Source organism: Mixophyes fleayi, chromosome 2 (assembly GCF_038048845.1).
Source record: "Mixophyes fleayi isolate aMixFle1 chromosome 2, aMixFle1.hap1, whole genome shotgun sequence".
Classification (NCBI taxonomy): domain Eukaryota; kingdom Metazoa; phylum Chordata; class Amphibia; order Anura; family Limnodynastidae; genus Mixophyes; species Mixophyes fleayi.
This window is the reverse complement of record NC_134403.1, coordinates 308,455,425-308,482,793: the sequence shown is the minus strand read 5'-3', so window position 1 is coordinate 308,482,793 and position 27,369 is coordinate 308,455,425. Positions and strand designations below refer to the sequence as shown.

The 27,369-nt window shown below is 38.7% G+C and overlaps 1 protein-coding gene across 1 annotated transcript in view; it reads left to right on the top strand.

Annotated features, from left to right (window-relative positions):
* Nucleotides 1-9,454: 9,454 nt before the first annotated feature.
* POLA1 (DNA polymerase alpha 1, catalytic subunit) overlaps nt 9,455-27,369 on the top strand; it is a 247,459-nt gene continuing 229,544 nt past the window's right edge. Inside the window, exons 1-9 of the mRNA XM_075197823.1 lie at nt 9,455-9,663; nt 13,404-13,528; nt 14,685-14,781; nt 23,235-23,309; nt 24,695-24,810; nt 25,012-25,074; nt 25,519-25,623; nt 25,700-25,886; nt 26,808-26,964. Of these exons, the coding sequence (XP_075053924.1) occupies nt 9,627-9,663; nt 13,404-13,528; nt 14,685-14,781; nt 23,235-23,309; nt 24,695-24,810; nt 25,012-25,074; nt 25,519-25,623; nt 25,700-25,886; nt 26,808-26,964 (962 nt within the window). The 5' untranslated portion in view covers nt 9,455-9,626. The remainder of the gene's footprint in view (nt 9,664-13,403; nt 13,529-14,684; nt 14,782-23,234; nt 23,310-24,694; nt 24,811-25,011; nt 25,075-25,518; nt 25,624-25,699; nt 25,887-26,807; nt 26,965-27,369) is intronic.

Sequence of the window (27,369 nt, the reverse complement as noted above, 5' to 3'; positions counted from 1 at the left end):
CCCTCAACAGAGGGGAAGGGGCTGTACTGTCAGACACCATCCCTGCAGTCTTCTCTCTGCCTCTGGTTCCAATTTGGTATTGCATTTTCTGGCTGGTATTGACCCTGGTCCGTCTGACTACTCTCGTGTTCACCCACGCTTCGCTGGCAACTGGCTTGGAGAACCGCGACCTGCACGTCCCTTGCAGTTAAGACCAAACCTCCTTGCGGGGGTCCCTGGTGTCGCATTAGACTCCTCACCTCCAAGTTTGGTAGCTCAAACTCCGGAAAGTGTGCTCCATCCAATACAGATTGTGATAATTGGAAACAACCTCTTGCCCCAACTCTGCAAAAAGTCATTATTAGAATACAGCATATATAAAATGTAATATTTCACCAGGGTTCTTCACACCTCTAAATCATTAAACAAACTGAGGGAACCGTGTGGACTTCACAGTTTCACATACATTTTATCTTTCCAATATAATCTCCTAGATTTGATCTACCTGGTTTCCCCCCCCCCCTTCTATTTCCTTGTCCCCATGCAAAGGCAGCAAGCTATAACACCACCTTAATTTTTTTTTTTCTTTTAAATTACACTACACTTTTTTTTTTAAGTTTTATTTTGTCAGGTCAAAATAACAACAAGAGACGATTGACAAAGTGAATACAGTTATAACAAATAAGCAAGAAGTAATCAAATCAGTGATCAGCATCGAACTTGCAAAACACTAAGTCAAACGAACCTTAAAATGTAGCATTAACGAATGACCCAAAGTTTTTGTTGAAAGAGGAAAGAAAGAGAGAGAGAGAGGGTATAGAGGAAGAAAGGAGCGAGAAAGAAGGTAGAAAAGTAAGAAAAGTAAGAGGGGACTAGATCCATTGTGGAAAAGGAGAAATCCAAAAAAGAAGTGAGGTATTAGAACTGGGTTAAGTAAAGGGTGGGCACACCTGAAAGAAGGCTAGCCATGGATAACAAACCTTGGCGAAAGCTCTCGAAGTGTTCCGAATGATGCTGGTCATATACTCCATCCGTTGAGTCTGCCAGACTCTATTAATTATAGACTGCATGGATGGAGGGGATTGCATACGCCAGTCTGCCGCTAATTGGCAAGTAGCTGCCGACACAATGTGCCTAATCAGTTTGTTCTGATGTCGGGGTGCCGAGGGAGCCCCCAGAGGGAGTAGAAAGAATTTGGGTTCTAGGGGAATGTCCACCTGAAGAATTGCATTAATCAGGCTTCTAATCTCAACCCAGAAGCCCGATAATTTTGGGCACGACCACCATATGTGGAGCAATGTGCCTTCTTGGGAGCACCTTCGCCAATTACACTTCACTTTGAAATAGGTTAGAAAACTTTACTTTCAGCTTTTCAGACCGGTGATATGTTTATATTATGTGAACCTTTGCTCTTACTCGTTTTATACACTATTGACACCTTGTCTAGCTTCAGGGCCTGATTATCCAAAAGGGTAACTAGGCTGCAACCTAGAGCACAAAACGTTTGTGGTGGGACAAATAGTGAAAGGTATAAACTGAAATTCATTTTAAAACATAAAAGAATAATTGTTCTCCAAAGTAAAAATAAAACATAAGAAAATTTAGTAAGGTTTTAATATTGACATATTCCCAATCAAGCGCCTGTGGTGGGAGCTTGTAGAAAAAACAAATATGAAATGAGTGACAAAAATTGCCCTTTTAAAAAGCCAAATGAAGATGAGTTTTGAAAACACAGGAAAATAAACATTAGTGGGGGGAGGGGTGAAGGAAACTGTTTTAAATTAAGACAAGATTGTTTTTACCTACCACTATTAGCCTGGTGTTGAAGACGAGGGGGCACAATGATTGTATTAGTCTAAGGCAGCAAGAACCCTTAATCAGGTGCAGTTTACCTGTGTCAAATGTTATACTATGCTGTTCTTTGAATAAAGGCTTTAGGAAGTTTGTATAAAAAGAGTCCTGTTAAGGACATCTGAGATGTCACAGGTGCTGTAATTATCTTCCTTTTAATGTATGGTGCTAAAAAAAAGGGTTATTCTAACATGTAATACATAGTACGTAATGGATGCTTCAGCAACACAAAGTGATTTGCCACAGGTTGATCACTGAAATCAGCCTGCTTTTCTAATTGATAAACCGTGCATAGCCGTCATCTGTCCTATAACGTTTTATTAACAGCATCAAATTTGTAAAAAAATGGTAATAAACATCATATATACATACATACATACACATATATATATATATATATTCTATACCGGGGATGTAATCTTCATCATCAACTTTTATTCAGATAGAGCTAGCAAATTCTGTAGCATTTTACAATTGGGACCAAACACAGTAATAAAACAATACTGAGTAATACAGACAGGAAAGGTAAGAAGGCCCTGCTCGCAAGCTTACAATCCATCAGACAATGGGAGTTTGATTCACGAGGTTAAATGCTACATATTGCATACTGGTCCAGCTGGAGTGCAAAGGTAAAAAGTGCTTAGTCGGCTATATGATCCAGTCACACAGCAATGTTGGTCAGGGGGTCAGAGGGTTGCGGTCGTGTGTGAATTGTGTAAAGAGTGGCAACAGGGTGACCTAGTGAGGTTAAGAGGGTGGTTGAGGAATATTACAAGCTTGCTTGAAGAAGTGGGTTTTCAGGGAACGCTTGAAGACCAGAGGAAAATCTTATTGTGTGAGGGAGGGAGCTCCACAAAGTAGGTGCAGCACGAAAAAAGTCCTATAACCGGGAATGGGAGCATGAAATGAGAGTGGATAAGATCTTGTGCAGAACGGAGGTGTCGAGTTCAGATATTTTGAGACAACTAAGGAAATGTATGTTGGTGCAGTTTTATTGATGGCCATATATGTTAATAGAAGTATTTTATATTGAATTTGGTAAAAAAAAAACGGTAGCCAATGTAGAGACTTACAGAGTGGCTCAGCAGAGGAAGAACGATTTGTAAGGAAAATCAATCTAGTTACTGCATGAAAAACAGATTGCAGGGATGAGAGTCTGATTTGGGGAAGACCAGTAATACCACTTTCATACTGCCGCCCCGGCAATATCCCGGGTATATGAACCCGGGATATTGCTGGGGGACAGAGGTTCTCACGGAGAGAAATTTACAGGTAGACCCTGTTCATACTGAACACAGGTCTGCCAGGGTCTCCATGGCAACATCACAAGAGGAGTTCTGATTGGCTCTTCTTGTGATGTGTTTTTTTTTTCCTTTTCAACTTTATAATTGTGTTTGGTGAGAGAGAGGTTGAAAAACCTGTGTTTTACCATTCACAGTGCAGGCGACCAGGGTCAGACCCGGGAGTTATCCCACCAAAGCCCCAGGTCATCAGACCCTGGAATTACACCTGACACCATTCATACTGCGCCTCGACCCTGGTCGCCTGGGCTTGCCCCGGCAAAAATCCGGGTTTTCGGCGCAGTATGAATGGGGTATAAGAAGGTAATTGCTATAGCCAATGCAGAAGGATGATGAGTGCATGAATTAAAGTTTATGCAGTCTTGTGTGAAATATGTGCGTATTCTAGAAATGTTTTTTTTTAGATGTTTGCAACATGATTTAAACATGATTTAAATATAGAATCGATATGGGAAATAAAGGATAGTTCAAAGGAGTCAAGGATCTGACGTAGGCAGCGAGCTTGCGGGGTGCGGTTTATGGTCATGTTGTCAACAGAAATAGATATGTCGATAGGTAACTTATGTTGACTGGTGGGAATATTATTAACTCTGTTTTTAAAAGATTTGAAAGATTGAGTTTGAGATGGCAAGAAGACATCCAAGATCAAATGGCAAAAAGACAGTCATTAACGCAGGACAACACCGATGGAGAGAAATCAGGAGAGCATAGATTTGATCCGCAAAAATACAATACTGAGATCCAAAGGAGCTTATTAGTTTTCCAAGAGACGTGGTATAGAAAGGGAACTGCAGAGGACTTAGAGTAGCACAAGACTCAGTACTAACTGATAAGGGAAGTGGAGCAGAGATTAATGCAGAGAATGTAACACTGAAAGAGCAATTAGATAGGTAAGATGAGAACCAGGATAGGACAGTGTTTTGAAGACCTAGGATAACATTAAAGTTATTGGCAACAATAAATAACTACAAATGCATGTTTAACACAAAAGAATAAAAGTGGTTTTGATGCTTGATTTTTTGTTTTAGTTAAAAGTAAAATAGAAAGGGGGGAAAATGTGGAGGAAGAAGTGAGAGGAGGTAAAGAAGGGTGAAAGGTTTTTCAGTTGATGAGATAACAGCGGCAGATTAGGGGCTTGAATCATCAAGGAACGTATATGCAAATACATGCTCTATTGTGCATACCCAGAATCAGAGCATATGACAGTGAACACTGCAATTTTGTGTTCCTTGATGCCCCTGGTACTTAGAATGTATTTCAAAGGAGATTGGAACAAAGACTAGGAGAAGGGGTGTAGTTAAATTTGGTGCATGTTTTGAAGAAAGAGACTAACAAATTCCTCAATACACTACTAATTTTCTAAGGGCAGCTATAGTGGGTGGATTATGATTTTTCCAAAAACTGTCTATTAAGGTGTTTAGAGATCAGGAAACAGTAGAGGAAATAATATATGTTTTGGCTGGAAGAAGAGGTCATTAGCAGTTGAGGAAAGGAGCAGCCTACCTCACTTTTATTGTTCTGTTAAGTTCGTTTTATCGCTTACCAATAAATATTGTCCAATGTGATTATTGTGGTTCCAACGCACAAAGATATTTAATTGTGAAATATAGCAGGATTCACAACAAGCCGTGATGATGCATAAAAGATATTGTAAGCAGGAAAGTATAAAAACCAAATACTTTACAGTTTCGCAAGTGCGTCCTGGGCCCAGGTCCATTGTTCAGCTTCAGACTATAGTCAGGATAGAGAGAACAATCGTCCAGACAAGCTTGCTTATATGCAGTTTCAGTTTATATAAAAACACTGATGATGTCACTATCTACACAGATAACACCAAGAGAGGTATTCATTGGGCCAGGGTTAATGATGTTCCAGTTGTCTGCTAGTCATAGGTCAGTTCATTTGATCTTCTAACAGAGGAAGGGCTGCTTACTTCAACTGTTGTCTATGTGTTCTTCCCTCCGAATAACCAGTTCAAACTGAACCCCAAAGTACTTTTGAGTACTAATCTTATATTGCTCATAACTTGCTGTTGAAACTGGGTTAATGCTGGTGAAGTAAGCTTTAATATGAGACCAAATTCTTTACCTTTCAGGGGATCTGAACCATTAATACCTTTATAATAATTTTATCTATGTATAAATAATCTCTAATACATTTTGCTAATAAATAAATGTGGTTTGGAACCTTAATAAATGTATATTATGTACAAGTGTAAGTGCAAATGTAAATGTGTGTGTTATTAATCCGTCCGATTGCGTCATAACACGTGGCGTACTAATCAAAATCGCATGGTAAAACAATAAATTTATTTACTTCATCCAATTATTTGACTTTCACACTCCACCCTTTGAGAGTATACCTAACACTCGCACCCTAAAATTTTATTGCAGGATCTCAGTAGTACGTTTCATTCTCTGTAATATATGTCCCCCTTATGTATAACCACACCGTCTGTGGATATCAGTCAGGTTACCATAAAAGCGAGTCAAAATTCTAGAAACCATTTTCTTTTTCTATGGAACATGTACATTTGGAGCTAGGAGATAACCTTTTGTATGCCCTTCACCCATATATGTAGTACATTATCTGCAAGGATACAAGGTACAATAAAATATGTAACATCAATATAGAATATTTTAATAAAGTTCCTCAAGCCTAGCATGTCCATCTGTCGAGGCATGTCTTAGCTTATATGACATTTAAACACTAAATTTTCACTAATACCATCCTATGTCTTATCATAATCTCATTTATGATCTCCTTTAACCTTTTGTAGTTAAATACACTCTAATACTATCAACAGGTTTTTAATCAACATTTGTGGGGCGGACTATTATCTGTTCATTCTGTCCAGTCTCCCAATACTCAAGTTTCCTTGTATGTGAAATGGTGATTGGCCTGCCGATTATTGGGAGACTTCAAACTAAGCGATGCAGCTGTATTACCTTCCCTCTATTGCCCTACTACCCCATATATAGAGTACCTCAGAAACATTTAGTGGAAAGAGAACTAATCCTAAATAATATAGTCCGTGAGGCACGTGTGAGCACACTCAGCATTCAGTTTGGTCAAAAACCTTAACCACCAAAGAATGATAATCAGTCTTCTGGATGCCCCCTTCAAGTCCAAATTATTACAGGACTGGCATCACTGGATGCACCTCTCTTTAACTATGCCATCACAGTACTTACAGACACAATACTCTTCAGACAATAGTTCCTCACACTGTCTCCGAGCTCCAAGGTTAGCATAACTTTTCTTTACCCCTGAATTGAATAGTGTATTTGGCTGAACAGATTGTGCTACCAACTTTTCCTTCATCCCCACCTCCTCAGTATCATACCTGAGCCAGTCTCCATCACCTGATCACTAATGAAAGAATTGACTGTCCTGGAAAGAGAATAAGGATGAGAGAAACACTGAAAAGGGAAAAACAGGAAAACCGCTGCTCCATGCTGAATAACAGTCTTTGCAAAGTCCTTGGCTCAGGTGTTATTAATTGCGAGTCTTCTGGCACAGATTCACAAATCATTCTCGGCTGTAATTTGAACCTTCTCTGGGTGTTAACTCCTCTACAGTGGGTGGAATGTGTCCAAGTGTCTCTTTGCTACTCCTAGGAATGTGATGGCAGTCAACACTTGGTACCTGCTTGTCAAACAACTTGAGTGTAGGAAGCTACAGTCCATAACATACTCTCCCAGTCCAACATCATAACAGTTAGTGTAAAACCTCAGGAGACAATATTTTGAACGTCCTTTGTTGCTGTCTAACTATTTACTTTTCTTTACAAGATTTTCAACATTCTCTTCATTATAAACTCATCTCAGTAAAAGTCAAAAGTATTTCAAAAGGAGACAGATTAAGAGGCGGCTTAGGAGTGGTTCTGATAGTCGGGAGGACTAGTGGCCAAAGCTTCTGGCCACTCCAATCTACTTTCAACTATCACTCTATTCAATTTGCTCTAGATAGTATAGTTTACTCTATTTTCCCACTGGCTTGTGGCTGATAAAGAGTACATAGCTTACTATCACTGCCCATACGTTGTACTCATTATCTAAAAGTTATTACCAGTAAGAATGATTACCCCTATCACTTTCTATATAACTCTAGGGATACCATATCTACTAACAACAATCTTGAATATGACATGTCAATATTAGACACATTTGGATAAACCTTTTCCCAGATATAGATTACATCAGTACACTAGGATATACTTGAGAATCCTGCAAGGAGACAATTGGATAAAGTTGATTTGTTTTACCTGGAAAAAGTCGATCTGTAGGAGGGATATGGGATGGCTCTATTGGTATTGTCTTCTCAACATTTTTCCTCACTCAGGTAAGACAGGACATTGCCTTCCTACTAGCCGAACAAGAAATGTCTGGTGCACACCAGTATGCTCTTACCAGCTTACACATACCTTCTTTACCCAGATGAGTCAGACCATGTGCTGCCTCAGCTAGGCCTGGAAGATACACTCTGGGAGTAACAGACCTACCTCGTCCAACTTGCCAGAGTCCAGAGGACTCCTGACCATATCCCTTCACCTTCTAGACCGCATTTTCCTGCAGGGAACACAAATCTTACATTTTAACTATTTCTTTTGTTTACATTTTAGATTAAACCCCAACAACATCGATTTGTCAGTTGTCATATTTAAATCGGCTGCCCACTTGACAGCTTTGCCTGCCCCTAAATATATTTCTCTGGCTGTCCTTGTCTAAAGAAGAGAAAAAAAACAAAACAAAGTGTAGTTAATATCACAAAACTTTTTCATTTGTTTACTTTCAATCCTTATCATCAACAGGAGAACAAATACAAGACTACAGAAAACAAAAAAAAACTCATACTGTATCCACTCGTTCGCAACAAGAGTCCAAGCAGGATAAACCATATTGCAAAGACATCCCTTAGTTTTTCAAACAGGTTGTCAGCGGTATTACCTCTGACCTGCGCCTTGTCTGGTCTCTGATAACCACCTCTCGATCCCGCCTTCAAGACTTCTCCCGTGCTGCTCCCCACTTATGGAATGCCCTACCACGCTCAATCAGACTTTCCCACAGCCTTCAAATCTTTAGATGCTCTTTGAAAACCCATCTCTTTTTTAGAGGTGACCTTATCATTGATAACACTATTCACACTAATGCACCTTCACAACTATCCCAATCTCCACTGTGAGCCACACTCGCTCCTCTTGTTTCAGCTGTGCCCTCTTCCCTTCCTAATGTGCAGGGTCCTCCATACCCTTTGTTTTCATTTCTTCATTCATTTTGTCTGCCTTGTCTATTCTTGTTTTACATTTGTCTTGTTTTATGTATGTCCTTGTCTACCCTACTGTACGCTGCTGTGGAACACTGTGGTGCCTTACAAATCTATAATAATATACCTCTTAGTGAAGCAGATGATACACAGAGTAGCCTGCCTCTAAAAAATGCAACATTCTTGGGTACATGCTGATGGTAGAAAGCAAAAATATGTAATTTTACAAAATAGGGATTTTCGAAAAAAATAATAAATAAAATAATCGGGATCCAAAACCAAATCCAAAACACACAAGGGGAGCTTTGTCAAAACCAAAACACGAAGTTAATCCAGATCCAAAACCAGAACACAGGGGGTCAGTGAACATCTCTAATTATTATCTTTTATTTATAAAGCACCACAGCACTCTACATAGGTATCATGACACAAATTAGTTAGAATGATATGTAACAGTACTTACGATAACTCTACCCAAATAAGCCAAAAGTCCTAAATGGCAAAGAACTTCATTAGAATCAGGATTTTCCTACTTAAATAGGGACAGTTGAAAAACTAATCACATAAGTAAACCAAACACCTTGCACAGAGCTGCTGACAAAATTAATAGTCACACAATATAATCAGGAGCACTATGAAAATAATCATGAAAATTGTATTTTATTTAAATGTTGTCCAGTTACTTGACTGTGGTACCAAAACATCAAACCCCAAAAATATGACATTTGCTTGGATAGAACAAAAAAAAACCAAAGCTGAACTAAAACCAAACATCACAAAAATGTGAAAAATGTAGGTGCACATTTAGCATGTCCTTAAAGCTTCAATCCCAACAACTTTTTATCAGTGCATCATTTTAATCCTATTTTCAATTGCTTTGCAAACATGCATTCCAACAAACAGTAACGTATCTATATTTCTTGGATACTGAATAATTGACCACACAAGATGTCATATTGACCTGACACAATACTCCAGCAGACTCTACTGGGTTAGTGCATGTTGTATAATGCACAGTTCAAGTGGAACGTGCCCAGACCCAGGAGCGCGCACGCAGGACAGAAACACAGGCAGAGAGCGCTTTGCCTTGATTGGAACTCGGCTTTTTTCCGGCTTTTCACTGATTGGTCAAACAAGTCCCGCCAGTTCGATTGCTGCGCTCTGTTTGTCCGGTTTTGGCTGTTTTGGCGCCAGGATCGCTGGTCCAGTCATTAGCCCAGTACAGAAAGCATGGCCCTTGCATCCAGCGGAGACAACATGCAGCACGGTAACCAGGGGGAGGCGGGGATATGGCAGTAATATGCTTTTGATGTGGGATAGGATAGTAACACCCGATGAATGGAGGGTATATAACACTCGGTAGTGGATGACAAGGCAGACGGTGTATTGTCAATCCATCTGATACGGTTTCTGCTCTGTACTCGCAGAGTATTTCCCAGCATGCCCCACAGTTTCAAAGCAGTAGTATAGCCCCAGGATGTGTAATGCTTATATACAGTATGGGGATTAGTATAGTCTAGATATCCTCGTATGACACCGAAAAACTTTCTACAAATTTTGCAAGTGCCAGTTATCTCATTGCCCACAATAATTGTGTAACGTACAGGGTCATGTGAATACAAATGCAATGAGTAAAATTTAGGAATTCTGTGCAGAATAAAAAAAACAAGATAATATAGTGTGGTGCATTTTATTCTTAATAACGGGTTTCCTGGTTTTTTGATCCTCAAGCGATTCCATTGATGTATAAAGTGTGCTATACTTTTATTATCAATCATTTTGGGGTCAATTAGGGGAAAACACCTGTTACCATGGTTGTGTAGAAGTTGGCTGGTGCTCTATAGAAACTTGCAAGGATAGTGTTGATATACATTGTTAAAACATGTTTTGCTACTTTAAGCAAAATGTTTGACCCTAGTCTGTCTGTCCTCTGTGTGTGTGTTAGGGAATTTAGATTGTAAGCCCCAGTGGGGCAGGGACTGGTGTGAGTGAGTTCTCTGTACAGTGCTGTGGAATTGGTGGCACTATATAAATAAATGGTGATGATGATGTTTCCCTGCTATCATATTCATGCCTAATTTCAGTAGCCGCTCCTTTGATTAATATGGCTAAGTGACCAAATGGAAAGTGGCAATGCACTTATAATGGCAAATGGGACGCTTGTGGGCTGATGCAGTTTTTGTAAATTACTCTTTTTTTAAAAATAAAAAAAAATGCATCAGCACCTTATGTGTCTATTGCATTCCTTTTATAAGGTTGCTCTACCACCTATAAACATGGAGATATTTTTCTGGCATTCTACTAATACTGGCAAACCAATAAAGTGTACAATCTTTAAATGACAGTGGTGGTGGGTGTGAGCAGGAGCACCAGTCTTGAACCTCAATTTCTGGATTGCAGCTTGGCATTGTATTTTCTGCTGGGGCTGTGAAAGAACAGAGTTGCCCTAGAAAAACTGCTGCTTGTAGCAGCCCTCTGGGTTCTTGTTAGGAGGAAGGGGCACCTTTTGAAAAGTTTTTTTCTAGGTGGTATTGCAGCTGTAAGTGTTACAGTGAGTGCATTTAACATGTCATTTGACAATAATTATGCTTGTATCACTAGTTTATCTACATTGCCAGGTAATATTTTTTTGTTTTGACATATTAAATTTGTGTGAAATACAGCAGAAAATAGGTGTAAATAAAGGATTTATATTTAAATATATATTTTTAATTTTATTCAAAATATATAGCAGTTTTTCTGTGAGTGGTGTAAATGTTCAAGTTCAGTGTAGTTTTACACACTTCTTTTTAGGGATTGTACACACAGATGCTAATATTACATGATCAATACATGTTATTAAAGCCTAGCAAACTTTCTTTAGTCCTGTTACTTCAGATAAAGTAACCTGAGTGAATGAACCTGTACACGTATGCACATTGTTGCGTTAATCATTACTGTGTATCGGTCTTTGTTGTTGGTGAAAGTGTCTTCTGTAATTAAAAAGATAACCATGCATATATGTTTGGTGCTGCGGAACATGTGGCACCTTAGAAATAAACAATGATGAACAGATGTTGTACAGTGATGGGACTGGAGAGTAACTGTTGGCACATGCAATACGTGCCTAGAACAGTTAGTGGCATTTCTAACCATAGTTGTTTTACACTTAGTTTAAGGCTCTACTTTTTGTTGTGATGCTGGGTTGCATAGAATTAAGTGAAAGTTAAAGGCTAAAGAACCAATGCACCAATTGAGATCCATAGGAAGTATTTCATAAAATTAGGATTTGTCTAAACATGGCCACATGTGTGGAGAAATATGACAGATTGTTAGGCATAATGGCTGAATCCCATTAGTGTACTTGACAACTGCATGCACACAATTCTCACCAGCAGACATCATTTTCAGTTTAGTCTGATTGAGTCTTGTATTGATTGTAGTTGTTCTTTGCACATTTTAGTGCTCAGCGGAGCTCAGTGCACATGATAAAATATACATGTGTATGTGGCCATCTTAAGGCAACATCCAAACTGATTTTTTTTTTCTTTTTTTTGTTCTTCTGGATGTACTGGATCAAATAAGAGTAAGTAAGGAATGTGCGTGAAAAAGAATGTTCGCAAAGTCTTCAGGGTTTTTTTTCACTTTTTCATGCTAAGGGGTGGGGGGGTATTCAATTGACTGTGAGTTTTTTTTTTTTATTCTCCAGCAGCGTAAAAAAAAATAATCCTGCGCGACTTTTTACCTGCTAGAGCGACCGTTTTTAGTTAACGCAGCGTTAAAACTTGTGCAATTCAGTTGAAAAACCGGCAACGCTGCACCTGCACGTTAATCATTGGTGCTAGCGAATTGTTAGGGGAGTGAAGGGGAGGGTTTAAAGCGGTCATGTATTTAAAAAAAAAAAAAAAGGATTGGCATACATTAGATTGCATTACACAACCTTTCTATTTTGTAATATCTACATACAGTACTTTCTTAGCATATTTTTTTTATTTTACTATTTTTTACTATAGAATTATCGATACCATGTCAAAACACATTATTATATACATATCAGTACAAAAAATACATAAATATAATTAATTGATTTTTGTGTCTTTTTATTTTTGTTTTTTTAATTTTTTAAAATAAAATCAACTTTTTCATGTTATGCATCACTGATAAACATAGTTTATTTTTTTTTATTTTTTTTCATTACATGATTTCAAATAGTTTTCTTAGGCTTTTTACTTTTAGCACACCCCAAAGAGATGCGATATATAAAATAGCACATTGACCTGTTTAACGTACCGTGTTAAAAAACAATTGAATAGCTCTTAACGCGGCTGCCTCTCACCCACCCTATACCTTCAATAGACCTTCTGCTTGAGCGCGATAGGACCGTTTGAGCAAAGAAAAATAGTGCGTTCAAAATTGAATTGAATAGCGGGTAAAGTTAACGTGTTCCAAAATGAAGAAAAACCAAGTTAAAGTGATTTAGCACGGTGTTAAAAAATAACTTGCGGTCAATTGAATACCTCCATAAGACTAACTGGAAATCATTAAAATCTGTGTAGTAATTACAATGTTACAGTAAATGTTTCACTTGTTCAGTATGTATTCAACTGTTTTAGTCAGACTTGTTCACTAGGCTAAAAGTGTACATTATGTAAAATGGCTTTTTCACTTAAATAACCCCTGTACTAAAACCTTCCCAATAATAGTACTATAGTTTGGGCCGCTCTCCTGACACTGTTTGGGACCTCTGGTGCTGCTTGGGTCTCTCCTTAGGGAAATCCAACCCTGCAGGTCTAAAGCTTTCAATTTGAGTTACTGTTTCTGATCACTCCTGCTATGAAAAAAGCAGTGTGTGCGCTGTGACCCTGCTAAGTAGAGTGAATATTGGGGGTCTCGGGAGGGACTTCCACCAAAGTCCTATTATTGGAAAGGGAGAAGATTAAACTACAGGGGTTAAAGTAAAAAACAAAACAAAAAACACAAACGGCTTTAAGCACGCATTGTACTGATTTTGCCCAATCTATTCTTCAGACATGGCAGACTCTGGGAGTTTTGCAGCATCCCGTTCACGACGTGAAAAAACAGAGAAGAAAGGCCGTAAGGATGCCTTGGAACGATTGAAAAAAGCGAAAGCTGGTGAAAAAGTCAAATACGAGGTAACTTATTTTGCATCTGTATTGAAGTTTGCAGGACTACAATCTGCTATTAAAACTATTCCCACAATATTAAGGTTGCCAAAGCTGTTCAAAATTTGCACTTCTATTTGTGCTTATATAAGCAAAATTATGAATGACTACCCTAGTCTTATCTTCTATTGCACTGAATTATGTTAAAGTTGATGTTATAATAGAGTACTGCAAATTGTCAAAATGCTGTCGATTGGGGCAAAGCAATTAAAACAGCTAGCAGTGTAATACTTTGTAGAATTGGGTGTTTTGTGATGTTATCATTGTGGAGTATTGGTACTTAGGCAAATACTCTGAATGAGGGCAGTGAAACTTAGGAGAAGCAAGCAGTAATACAAATTATTTTGAATTCATTTACAAGACCTAAGTTGGTCCTGACAATATAATGGTAAAATCATTTTGTAGCCTTTGATGGTTTTCAGAATCAAATTTGATACATTTTATTAATACAAAAAAATATATACCTTGAATTTATTATCCCTTTAAATATATCTGCTCTTTAACTATATTATAATATGTTATGTCTATAATTCTATTGTATTTAAACCGTACACAAGTTTACTTTTGAAATTGTATTATGAAGACTGAAGTGTTTCGCAGCATAATCTATTTTCAATTGATGGCTGAATATTGTGAATAATTGGGTGGAAAGTGTGTGTGTGTGTATATATATATATATATATATATATATATATATATCAGCTTATTGGTTCGCTGGAAACCATGCAAGTAATAGTCATAAGGTTTGCCAGATTTAGCTGCTACTTTCGGACTTGCAATATGATTTCATGAGTGTTTTCCAGCCATTCATTTTAAATCTATGTTGTTGTGGAATGTATGGTTTAATGTTAGATTTATGTTCTGGGCTTGCATGTCAGTTATTTGTGGCTGTTTTTTTTTTTTGTTTGTACATATAATCAGCAATAAAATAAGTGTCAAACAGATTCCCAATGCCCGTGTTTTGTAGAGGAGGTTCACATTTAATGCCATTTGCAACCTAGGTGTGATGTGAAGCTATATCTGAATAGTTAATAGGCGAACACATTAGCTTTATTTTTTATTCCTACCATGTTTTTGCATTTGTTCTGTAGTCAAAAAATATAATTTTTATCCTTTATGCCATAAGGTGGAGGAAATTGCAAGCATTTATGAGGAGGTGGATGAGGAAGCGTACTCAAGGATTGTCCGTGAACGGCAGGATGATGACTGGATAATAGATGATGGTGAGCACTTGTTTTAATCCAGTCTATTAAAGGGGAAGTTTATTTTTTTAAAATTATTTTCTGTTGGTCTTTATGTTGAATAAAAGTGCTTCTAATGAGCTCTGCTGGGGAGAGTGACTTGACTTGGGTGTTTTCTAAAAACCTAACTTTGTCTGAATGTTAACTTGTATTATCTCTGGATGTGTGCTGGGAATGAGAGATGTTTGCTAGCAAAGACAAAAAAAAGTCTTTATCCATTAATGTGTTTTCCACTATTCATACCTTGGAGTGCAGTCCATCTCAGTGCATTGAAAGTTATCTCCTAAATGTCCATAACAAGAAGAGGACTTTAACGAACTTAACCACCCTGGAATGAGAAGCTTTAAAATTCCTTAGATAAAATGAGGAGGTCAGAGTTAAGCCTGCAGATAAAGGAGGTGGGATAGTGATTATAGCCAGAGAAACCTATGAGATAGAGGGAAGTAGTCCATAAGAACTTAGAAAAACCTCCAGGTTGCCCAATCGTATCAGGGATAAAATTCTAGACATCCAGACTGTCAGGATACATCAACACGTTCTTACAATCACTCGTGTCAAAGCTAAAGGAATTATCTAAGAGATACCACCCAAGTGCTGCTATTAGTTAATGAGATTGAATGAGAATATAACTATGCACTGACTACAATTCATGATAAATGCAGGTGTAAACATATTGAGCACATATTGACTGGATAGTCATGTCTTTAAAAACTACGGATTGACTTCCTAATACAATTGGATTTATTTGTTTGCGAAACAGCTATGGGGACCAAGTTTGCGCCTAGCTATGCAAACCTGTTTGTAGCGAAGTTGTAGAAAGTATATCTGGACCAATAACACATTTTTCAGGAACATCATTTTGAGGTACATGGATAGATAGGTTCATCATCTGGAAAGGGAAACAATATTCCATATCGGAGTTCCATCAGTTACATAAATTGCAATTAAATATTGATGGAATTTACTGCCCACACAAGCACAAAGCAGGTGGAGTTTTTAGATCTAGTCAAACAAGGACTTTTTACAAAACCGGTCGATTGCAATAGCTGTATCTTTGCCAGAAGTAACCACCTGAACATTGGGTTAAGAACATCTCCGGAGGACAGTTTAAACAATTTAGACTGAACTGTTTAAGGAAGAAGGAATTTGAATAGCAAGCTCTAGAAATGAATACTAATTTCAATTAAAGAGAGTATGATGAAGATAGCATCCAGAAAGATCTAAAGAAAGTTACTAAAATTATCACACAAACTAAAAAAATAAACTAAACAAGATTCAGTGTGCTCTTCATCACACAATGTAATGAACAGTCTGGGGCATAGGATGAAATCGTGAGGAAGTACTGGCCAAACCTTATGAAGGATGCTGAGCTGAGAGACATTTTACCAGAGAGACCGAAGATGGTCTATAGAAAAGCCCAAAACCTGAAAGATCAGCTAGTCTCGAGCTATACTTCGATGAAGGGAAATGGCACAAATAATTCCTGGCTGTGGTAAAAGAATCCCTTTTTCTATCACTGTCAGAGATGCAGGAAGTGTAAAGAGTGCGGCTATGAACTCTTAAGCAAATAACTGATTTAGCGTGTAAAATGAGAGGGAAGCTTACATGCAACATAAAAGCGGTGGTGTACCTTTTTGAATGCCCCTGTAGCCTCCAATATGTGGGCCTGATGAAAAGGAAATAGCTGTCAAGATTTGCTGAACACAGAAGGAAAATTAAAAGTGGACTCAAAACACACTGCTCCTGACTATTTTAGAAAGACCCACACAACTGGTAATAAATTACCAATGGAAGACTGATATAGAGCAACACATTATGGGGGATTAGGAATGAGGATCTAAGGAATTCAATGAAATAATATTTTAGAGACACTCGTATTGAATACGCAGTTACATTATATACATGGATAATTGGAACTTCATTACATTATAACTTTTCAGACATCTATATTAGTGAGTGGTGTGTATCTATTGATTTTCCAAGAAAGCATGTAAAACTACAATATTAATATTGTCTAAGTTTATTTTCTAAGCCTGTCTGATCTGCAATGTATGATGAATATATGTGTATATTTCACGACACTAACCATAGAAGGGGAGAATGGACATGCTACTTGGATGGCATTTTTTATTAGGTGAAAGGACTGAATTCTGGCCCTGGCTTTCTCACAAAGCATGATATGAAAAAGTAAAGCCAGTCTAACTTAACATATATTATAAGTCACTACCAATCTAGACTTTTGCCTAGGTCTACATTCATCTTTTTGTGTTTTAAGTTGTATGATGAACAGACCTATATATCGTAATACTAAACATAACTGGTCTCTCTAAATAACTTATCGTTCACTATATGAGACGATGAAAAATGAACATATTTAAATTTTTTCATAGAGAATCTGCATACACCAAGTTAACTCTAAACAAAGTGAGTCCTAATTAACACCAGCTGTATGCTGTATTTAGTGGATTAAACATACTAATGAGAACTTTAATAATCCTTATAACAAGACATTGAACACTGGATGGTCATATACTCACGTTTTCTGAAGAAGTCTGGGCTGACACCAGAAGAAATGCTTTGGATATTTAAATGAGGAACAGACATTTCCTGTGTTTTCACAGAACATAAAACTGCAGGTGATAATCCTGCACAAATATATATACAGTGAATGGGTTACAATGTGTAAGAAAACGAAGCCGTAAAATGTGAATTTGCGTAATGAGTGTACTATCAACAGCCACCAAAAAGTACAAGGATCCAGCTATCGACTGACTATAAACAACCAATACTTCCCAAATGCGGCATGAGAAAGGCACTAATGAAACTCTTGGATCCAAAGGAAATCTAAAGCTGGACTAAGAATGACCCACTTTTTGTGCTTTGTAATTGTTAAAATCCTTTTTCTAAATTTATTATCACTCGGGAGAGAAGATTTTAGAAATTATTACCAAACTGAATTCTTTCTACATTGTATGCAAATGATTTTAAAAGTAACTGCTGTGTTTAAAAAAAAGCTTTGGTTATGACTGTGATGGTATATAAAATGTTTACTTAGTGCAATCATATGTATAGTTACATGAAAATTTACTTTTTTACTTGAGTAAAAGCTTTGTTAATTTTATCATGCTTTAAAATGCTTATAGTTGATAACATAACCAAAAGACCTTTAGTCTTAACCTTAAGTAATATAATAAAAGACACAACACCGACTTATTGGCAAAATTAACTATTGTTTATTTAAATAGACCGAAGCTGCTATGGTGGCGGGAGAACACTGTATTCGACTTTGTCCACAACAAAAAACGCACACTGTTTGTTACCCTTAATGGGACAACTGTCCCCAGGCTATCCGGAACCCGCACCCCTCTGAGCTAATCATAATGCACCGCAAGGCAGCCCAGATGAGCTGTACTTGCACCGAACCTAAGCTGATTCTTCGAAGGGTACGGGTTCCAAACACCTGACTAGCATAATTGTGTGCCTACCCACCTTGTATACTACCGTACAGTGTTCACCTGCTACGTTAAAAGTTGCACCAGCAGTACAGCAGACCATGTTGTTTACACACAGAGAACCTCCATGGTTGCCTATAACATCTGCTTCTTACCGAGGCCCATCGACATGTGGTCCCAGGTACATTCCATAGCTGAACCACAGCCCGTACCTGCCACGGCCTCCGACATCCAAACCTAACCAAGGCCCGTCGGCATGTGGTCCCAGGTACATTCCATAGCTGAACCACAACCCGTACCTGCCACGGCCTCCGACATACAAACCGAACCAAGGCCTGTCGACATGTGGTCCCAGGTACATTCCATAGTTGAACCACTCCCTGTACCTGCCACGGCTTTCCTCCACGATTCTCCTCACCATACTCCACTACTGGCCGGTGCAATTTGCACTGACTTCGATCAGAAAGCGAACATTTTCACCAGGACTCTAGAATGGGAGGGAGGGATTGCTGTCCTGAGGCTGAGAGCGATCTGATTCCACCCCACTTCTTTTAAGCTAACAGCCCTGTCTCTGCCCTCATCATGACACTTGATGTACATCACCACACCTACTAAATTTGTTAACCCTCAGTAATCCAAATTGTGCTCCAAATTACAGCTTTTAATTTCCCTCTGGTTTAGCTCATCTCTCAGTTCGAAATGTCTCTGTATCATCACTTTATGAACCTCGCATACATAGTCAGGTTCAAGTGATGTAGCCTGAACAATATTACACCTCAATGATTTTAGATTTCTAATATGTATTATTTTAGTTTCCAATATATGATCATATCAATAGAAATATAAAATTCACCATGGCGCACCTCCACCCTGTTGATGTATTTATCGGGTCAGAAACTATAAAATATGCTGTTCAATGGGTATATGTATTGTGTGTGTGTGTCCCTCTATGGGGGGTATTCAATTGACGGCGGGATCGCCGAAAATCCTGCGCTCTAAAAATATTACCGTTAATACGGTAACATCTCGATGGATTTCAGCTCGCAGCTCCCTGAGCGAGTAAAGTAAATATAGTAAATATCCAGTGAGTAAATTACCGTATTAACGGTATTTACACGCAGGATTACCGTATTAACGGTAATATTTTTAGAGCGCAGGATTTTCGGTGATCCCGCCGCCAATTGAATACCCCCCATAGAGGGGCACACACACAATACAAAACAAATACTCAGTGAACAGCATATTTCATAGTTTCTGACCCGATAACTACATCAACAGGGTGGAGGTGCGCCATGGGGAATTTTATATTTCTATTGATATGATCATATATTGAAAACTAAAATAATACATATTAGAAATCTAAAATCATTGAGGTGTAATATTGTTCAGGCTACATCACTTGAACCTGACTAGTGGTTTTAGGATACCATATAGGCAATATATAACCATTTGCAATGCTGGATATTTAAAGAGAAAAAATATAATTTCCAAGTGTGAAGAGACTGGGTTTATGTGGCCCTCTTATACCCACTTCACTTTGGCTGGTCACCCAGGGCTGCCTTATTATACCATGGAAGTATACAACAGTACATTTATTGTAATAAAAGCATTCACTAGAATTCTATATAGAAACGTAAACAAATGCAAAGCAGGTTTACCATATTATCTGTTCTTTACCACACTAGCTTAAGGAGCTTCAGTAATCTGGATCCCCTAACTTACTGAATCCCAGCCACGTGGCCTAGCCAATCTCCTCTACCAGCGCGGTAGCCCTAGAGACCTGTTATATCAATCCCATCAAGTAACAAGACCCACAGAGTTCTTCTGAGATGCAGATGTCACAGCAGGATGCTCAGTCCAGCGCTGGAGTTCTTTCCCAGGATCAAAACAAAATTGGCAACAATCTCCCCTATCTCGCTCTTTCCTTTATGCCCTGTACTTTTTCTATTCTCCAGAGGTTGTGTCAGGGTTGGCCTTAGATAGTGGGATCTTCTGACAGTAACTGTCGTCAAAAGGGGATGTTTCGGGGATGTCCCTTCTCATCCGAATACATCCTTTGGTCCCTCTGCTGGGTTGACACCAAGGTGTCTGGATAGAGACAATAGGGACATACTTGGTTTAATTTAGGGGCAAGGCCAAGATGATTATGTGACACTCCCAGTATTAACCACTTACAAGCTTTTGCAGCCAGAACTAGCAACCAGCTGATCAGTACTTCCAGTAGAGAAAAGGAGGGGGAGAATGAATGCAACTATAGCTCCCTCGCCTGTATCCTGGAACTGGACCCCACCTGGCTTCAGTTTAAGTATAATCTATAACTATATCATTGCAATATCAACAATATACTTTTTACAAAGAGGAACACATAGTGGGAACATCACCTATATAGGCATGGATACAATGGCCCATTATCTCCTTAGTGCTCCCCTCTTGCACTTTGGGGAGCACTAACAGGGCTATAAAAAAAGTACATGTTATACTCCACATTTTGAGAGAAACGAGTTAAACTGATATAACACGTTTCATCACACCAAGGTGTTTGAATAATAACCAAAAATCATTAATTGTAATGTACTCTGTCAGTGGGTAAGACCGAATGTAAGGGTCAATCAATGGCTTGCGACATGTGATTGGTCTGTATTACACCGCTTTGGGTAAAAACTGTTGTATGCAACAACTCCTGGGAGAAGGTGCACCTTTAGTATAATGTATTACCTGTGTAGTTGTGCATGCAGACAGATTACTGAATAAATATACTGTAAATCAAAACTCTTATTTGTGATGTAAGAAATGTAACTTCGGTTACATGAGAAGGTACACAGGCATGATCAATGATGTCAATAAAATTTGTAAGGTACATGCTTTGCTCTTTAAATTTTTTGAGAAATTTTAGTTGTTTACTATAAGCTCTGGTATCTTAATTTCAGTGAAACTTGGCGCTGATATAAAGTGTGGCAAAATATAGATTTTGTGCATGCAATATTTTTTTTTTATTAAGATGGCTGCTATTATCCTTTATAAATAGACTATTTTTCAGTTGTGCTCAGTATTTTTGCTACTTGTTTTTTCTTCAGAGTAAAATTACTTATTTAACATTAAGGAATAAAAACAAAAAGACAATGTGGCGGGGACGGACCACAAAAAAAAATTCCCCTAGTATTAATCTGCTGATTGGGCAAACCAGCAGTCTGATCTGATATTCAATTGTCTGAAATCCCTTTACATTATGCTCTCAAGCTATAATTTAGGTTAGCTTGTCCTGCCATAATTACGTGATGCAATTAGGTGGAAATCCTACAAGAAAGTGTTGATTGGCTGTACTGAAGCAGAGCACGGTATCAAAAGGGCTGCTTGTCCGTCAAAGTGAATTTTGACCTTTTCGTATGCCTTACATATTCACATGCCAAAGATATGGTGCTTCAAGTTTAGCATGGCTTTATAGAATGTGTAGAAATAAGCATTTGAATAATTTTTAAGAATGCCTGGGCTTGGTGAGGTGTAGATGCCTGTTCAGTCGTTCATGCAATAACTGAATGGGATATTTTCGATACTGCTTTTTCTAGTTTATTTAATGCTGACCCAAAATAACACATGATCTGCTATTACAAGGGAGAGTATACAATAATGCCTCTAAAGCCCTGACTTCAGCGCTGTTATCGTGTTAGTGTGTTGGAAAAGAAATCTCAACCAGCAGCTAAGAAAATGTTTACGAAAAAGGAGATATAAACCTGTATCTAAAACACATAGCAAAGATTATCAAGCATTTTTTAGGTGTTTACTATACATAGTGGCACAGTGGTTAGCATTGCTACCTCAGCTCTGTGTCATGGGTTTGATTCTGACCATGATCCATATCAAACCCACTGCGCTTTATTCACTGCTGTCAAATGCTATCCAGATGCACTTTATTCACTGCTCAGTGAAAGGATTGTTAACATTGCTACGTATGGAATACTGATATGGGAACATTTGTGAAAACTAGTGCACAGAAAAAGAAGTTTATAGCCCAGACCAACTAATCACATTTTAATTTTTCTAGTATACTATAAACTGAAAGGATGTATCTAGCTGCTATGAGACAAGTAACGTAACCTAAAAAGAATTAAAGTAAACTCTGTAGCCAGTTTACTGTGTGCTTATATTTGTGTAATGGATGGAGAGAGCGCTTGGGCGATGACTGGCTGGAAAGAGAGCTTGGGCGATGGCTGGCTGGAGAGAGCGCTTGGGCGATGACTGGCTGGAGAGAGCGCTTGGGCGATGGCTGGCTGGAGAGAGAGGTAGGGCGATGGCTGGCTGGAGAGAGAGGTAGGGCGATGGCTGGCTGGAGAGAGAGCTTGGGCGATGGCTGGCTGGAGAGAGAGGTAGGGCGATGGCTGGCTGCAGAGAGAGGTAGGGCGATGGCTGGCTGCAGAGAGAGGTAGGGCGATGGCTGGCTGGAGAGAGAGGTAGGGCGATGGCTGGCTGGAGAGAGAGGTAGGGAGGGAGATGGATGGCTGGATGGAGAGAGAGTGGGATGGAGACGGATGGCTGGATGGAGAGAGAGTGGGATGGAGACGGATGGTTGGATGGAGAGAGAGTGGGAGGGAGACGGATGACTGGATGGAGAGAGAGTGGGATGGAGACGGATGGCTAGAGGGAGAGGAGGGAGGGAGAGTGGGATGGAGACGGATGGCTAGAGGGAGAGGAGGGAGGGAGACGGATGACTGGATGGAGAGAGAGTGGGATGGAGACGGATGGTTGGATGGAGAGAGAGTGGGAGGGAGATGGATGGCTGGATGGAGAGAGAGTGGGATGGAGACGGATGGTTGGATGGAGAGAGAGTGGGAGGGAGACGGATGACTGGATGGAGAGAGAGTGGGATGGAGACGGATGGCTAGAGGGAGAGGAGGGAGGGAGACGGATGGCTGGATGGAGAGGGAGGGAGACGGATGGAGAGGGAGGGAGATCTGCTTAATCTGAAAATACATCTGCTCTAATTTATAGATGGGACTGGTTATGTGGAAGATGGAAGAGAAATTTTTGACGACGACCTTGAAGAAGATGTACATAATGATAAGAGTACGTATAGCTAATTGCAATGATACTACACTGATTGTTAAATTGCTACCTCACAGCGTTGTGTTATTGTTTGTTTCTGACCAGGGTGCTCCTAAATTCAAATGCTCTTTATTTACTGCTCAGTGAATGGATTTTTAGTTCTTATACACTTTCTTTTCTCTTGCACTTAACTAGCACTCTCTCTCCCTTTTCCTCCATCTTTCCTTCAGACATGCTCTCCTCACTCCCATTGTCATGATTGTCTTTTGATTCTGCCTCTTTCTCCAGCTACTGCCCCATATCAGTACAAATAAGTTTTCTTTCTAAACTTCTTGAATGACTAGTCTTCATTTGTTTTAACATGCTTTGTCAACGTTCACTCGCTCCTTGATCCTTTACAGTCAGACTGCTGCCCTCTCCACTCCACCGTTGCTGTCCTCACCAAGATGGCTAATGATCTGCTCTTGGCTCCTTGACCTCTCTGCTGCATCTGACACAGTTGTGACTATTTTCTCCTCCTTGGCATTCATTGACACTGTCCTTTCCTGCAGTCTCTCTAACTCTGTTGCTTAATCCCCTTCTGTCCCTCTATCTGTTGAGGTTCCAGCATTGCTTTTCTCTTTACACCTCCTCTTTGTTAACTTGTTCGTATCTTTTGACCTCCAATATCGCCTCTATGCCTATGGCACTCTAATCTACCTTTCCTCCCCCAACCTATCTCCTTCCTCTCCTGTGTGAATGACTGCCTCTGTCATTTCCATATGACTGGCTAGACGTTCCCTCTAGCTAAACATCCAAATCTGAGCTGATCATCTTTTCACCAGCAACTGTTGCGCTGACTCCTCTATTCTCCCTTAAGTTTGATGGTGCAGACTTCTCCACTGTTCTCCACACTTGCTGCCTGGGAGGGTCAACATTAAATCTGCCCTCAATTTCAGTTTCTACATCCAGTCCCTTGGCAAATGCTGGTGGCAACAGAAATCTCACTGGATGCCACCAAGACCATTATCCCTGCTCTTGTCACATCCATTCTTGATTATTGCAATCTTCTCCTCTTTGGCTTGCCTGGCAAATTGCCTGTGTCCTCTGACTAATCTTCCTGACTCCACATTCCTGTTCCGTTATGCCTCTCTGCAGAACCTTCAGTTGGCTCCCCATTTCATCCAGAATACAATTCATTTTGCTTACCCTCACTTATAAATCCCTCTTTAATGCCTTCCCTACCTACACATCCGACCTTGTCAAGAAATTCTCCCCTACTCGTCCATTGTGTTCTGTCAATGACCTTTGTTTCTTCTCATCACCTGTCACCACTTTGCCCTCCCTCCTTCAGGACTTTGTCCGCGGTGCTCCCCATAGATGTGACATGCTATGGGTGTCTTGAATTATACTACTCTTTCTTGCAGGAAAAGGAGCCAAAGAAGCAGCTAAAGACAAAACAAATGTGAAAAAGTCATCTGTGTCGAAACCAAACAACATAAAGTCAATGTTTATGGCCAGCGTCGGGAAAAAAACTATAGATGTGAGTGAATTGTAATCTTTATATGTTTGTTTATATGGTTTGGTTATTTGTCTTTAAATATTTTTGCTTTTAATTATTGCATGCATGAGGAGAATTTGCTTTTGATTGTATTTGAGTGAGGTAGCATCTGGAGCATTAGTATGTCATATGTCCATGTTTATCAAGAGGCAATAGGAGTAATGTGTTTGTCCTTTTTTGCAGAAAGCTGTGGACCTGTCAACTGATGATTTATTGGGTGATTTACTGCAAGATTTGAAGTCACAGGTAGATTCTGTTTATTACAACTTGATTAAGTTTCCAGGCATTTAATTGTTATATAAATGGTTAAAAATATTCTCTGTGCAGTACTTTATAATATGGTGGTGCTATATTAAGAAACTGAAATAAATAATAGATAATAATTATGACTGCTAAGTGTGAAAATCGAATATGCACACTGTTTTTGTTTGATTCATTCATCTGCTATGTAACAGCATATTCTGTTTTACATAAGGTTCTATGATCCCTATGCTAGTCTCCATTAGCGTTCCAACTAGGGCTGATGTCTGAACCAACCAGTAGTACATACTTATAGTTTGTCAGCTTCCTTTCCTTTCTTGCATTTTATGTGTGTGTAATACTAATGACATTCAGCTGCACTAGTCTGCTTTTATCAGTATGTCTTATCGATAAGGTGTTTTAATTTATTTTCTAATTTCCTTTTCTTAGCCTGTACACATTACTCCTCCACCAATAATGACATTAAAGAAGAAAAGGCCTGCTGGAACACCTCTAAACCCTTTTTCTTTACTGGCTGTAGCTCCAGCTGCCAAGGTAACAATCACAACATATGTTGTGCGACCATTACTCAACCTGACTGCTTCTCTAATCCTATCTTTGTATGTTGTAGGTTTCTTCTGCAAGTCTCAAAAAACTACCTTATGCAGCAAAACAGGAAAATGTCTCTGCCCCTCCTCCTAAAGCTGGTTGCTATTCGTCTGCTAAAAAAGTGGATATTAAACAAGAGCCCGTTCGTATGGTTATATCAAGTGTTTCTAAAAACGGTGGCAAGGTTAAATTGGAGGAAATATCAGCAGGTATTTTACTGCCAAACTGGATACTATATGTGTGATTTACATGTGGAGGTGTGTGTTTATAGATAGGCCCCAAATAATCCAGTTGTTTACATGTAATCTATAATTGTAGTGGCGTTATATTTTGTCTGTCGTGTATAGACAAAATATAGTGCACAGAATTTTCATTTTTATGCTTTCAAAAGATTAACAAATTAATACTGCTATACAATACAAACCATAGTGGGAAATTTCAAATTATCTACTACATATTTATTTATTTTCTAAGTCTTTTTAGTAGGTGATAACCTAGTGGAAACGAATGAATCGCGAATAAGCTATATTAAATGTGTTTGCTCTTCCTAAAACTGGTTGGGACTTCAAAAGTTTACCTTCAATTCATCTGTTTAAAATGTATAAAAAGAAATCAATTTTGCAACCCTAATGTGTATGAAACAGAAGTAATTGTGTTCTCTGTACCATCTGTCCCGCTAGCAATTATTACTTTTTTTATGTTGAATGGAGAATGTTGTACAGGTGTTTTTTTTTTTTATTTGAAGCTCTAAAACAATTTTTTAATATTCTGCACAAGCCACATTTCCGTTGCATACTAAACTTTAATATTTTGGGGAGCTGTTTTATTTGCTTGACTGAAATATATAATATATGCAGTACCCTCAGTGGTAAAGTTTTTCATGAAAAATGTAAAAATTTAACAAAAATGTACATTATTCAGTAAAAGAAGCTCTTGAAGTAATTTTATAATTTCAGTTCAATTGCCACCAATAGTAGGTGGCAATTGGTATTTGATTAGAATATTTGTAATAGGTGGAAAAGTTTGCATAATGTAGTTGTACTGGTTTAATGCTAGTTCTGTATGCTGGGTCTTGGCTTTCATTAAGATTGCTTTTATGGAGGAATTGCTCATTTGATGTGTTATTTCAGAAGAGAACCAAGGAATGGTTGGGTTTGATGATGGAGATTTTGATGAACCCATGGAGGAAGATAATGTGGACATAGAACCAAAATTCAACACAACAGTGAAAGAAGAACTACATTTCAAAAAGGAGGTGAAAGAGGAGATTGACAAGAAACCTTATGTGTAGGTTACAAAGGAAAATACACTAACACTTCAAAATCTAATGCAATTGTTCTTTTGTAAATTGTTCCCTTAAACCTTTTTATTATTTTTTTTTTTACTTTATTGTTATTTATACATAACGTGGTGAATACCCAAGTCAACGCAATTTTCTTCTGGAATAGTCCGCAGAGACACCATCTTAGTTAATGTGCTTTGGAAAATCGGGCACTTTATTTTGTTCCCGTTTTGTCTTTTTATTACTGAAAATACTTTTCTTATTAGAGCTCAGTTACCCTTTTCTAGAGAGTGAATAGCCCATGGGCTTCCTGCACTCTGGGTCCCTGCATGGAATGTGCAGCCAGTTGGTTTTCCTCATCCCTTGAACTGTGACAGCCACTGTCCTCCCTCATAGGGGGGATTTTGTTT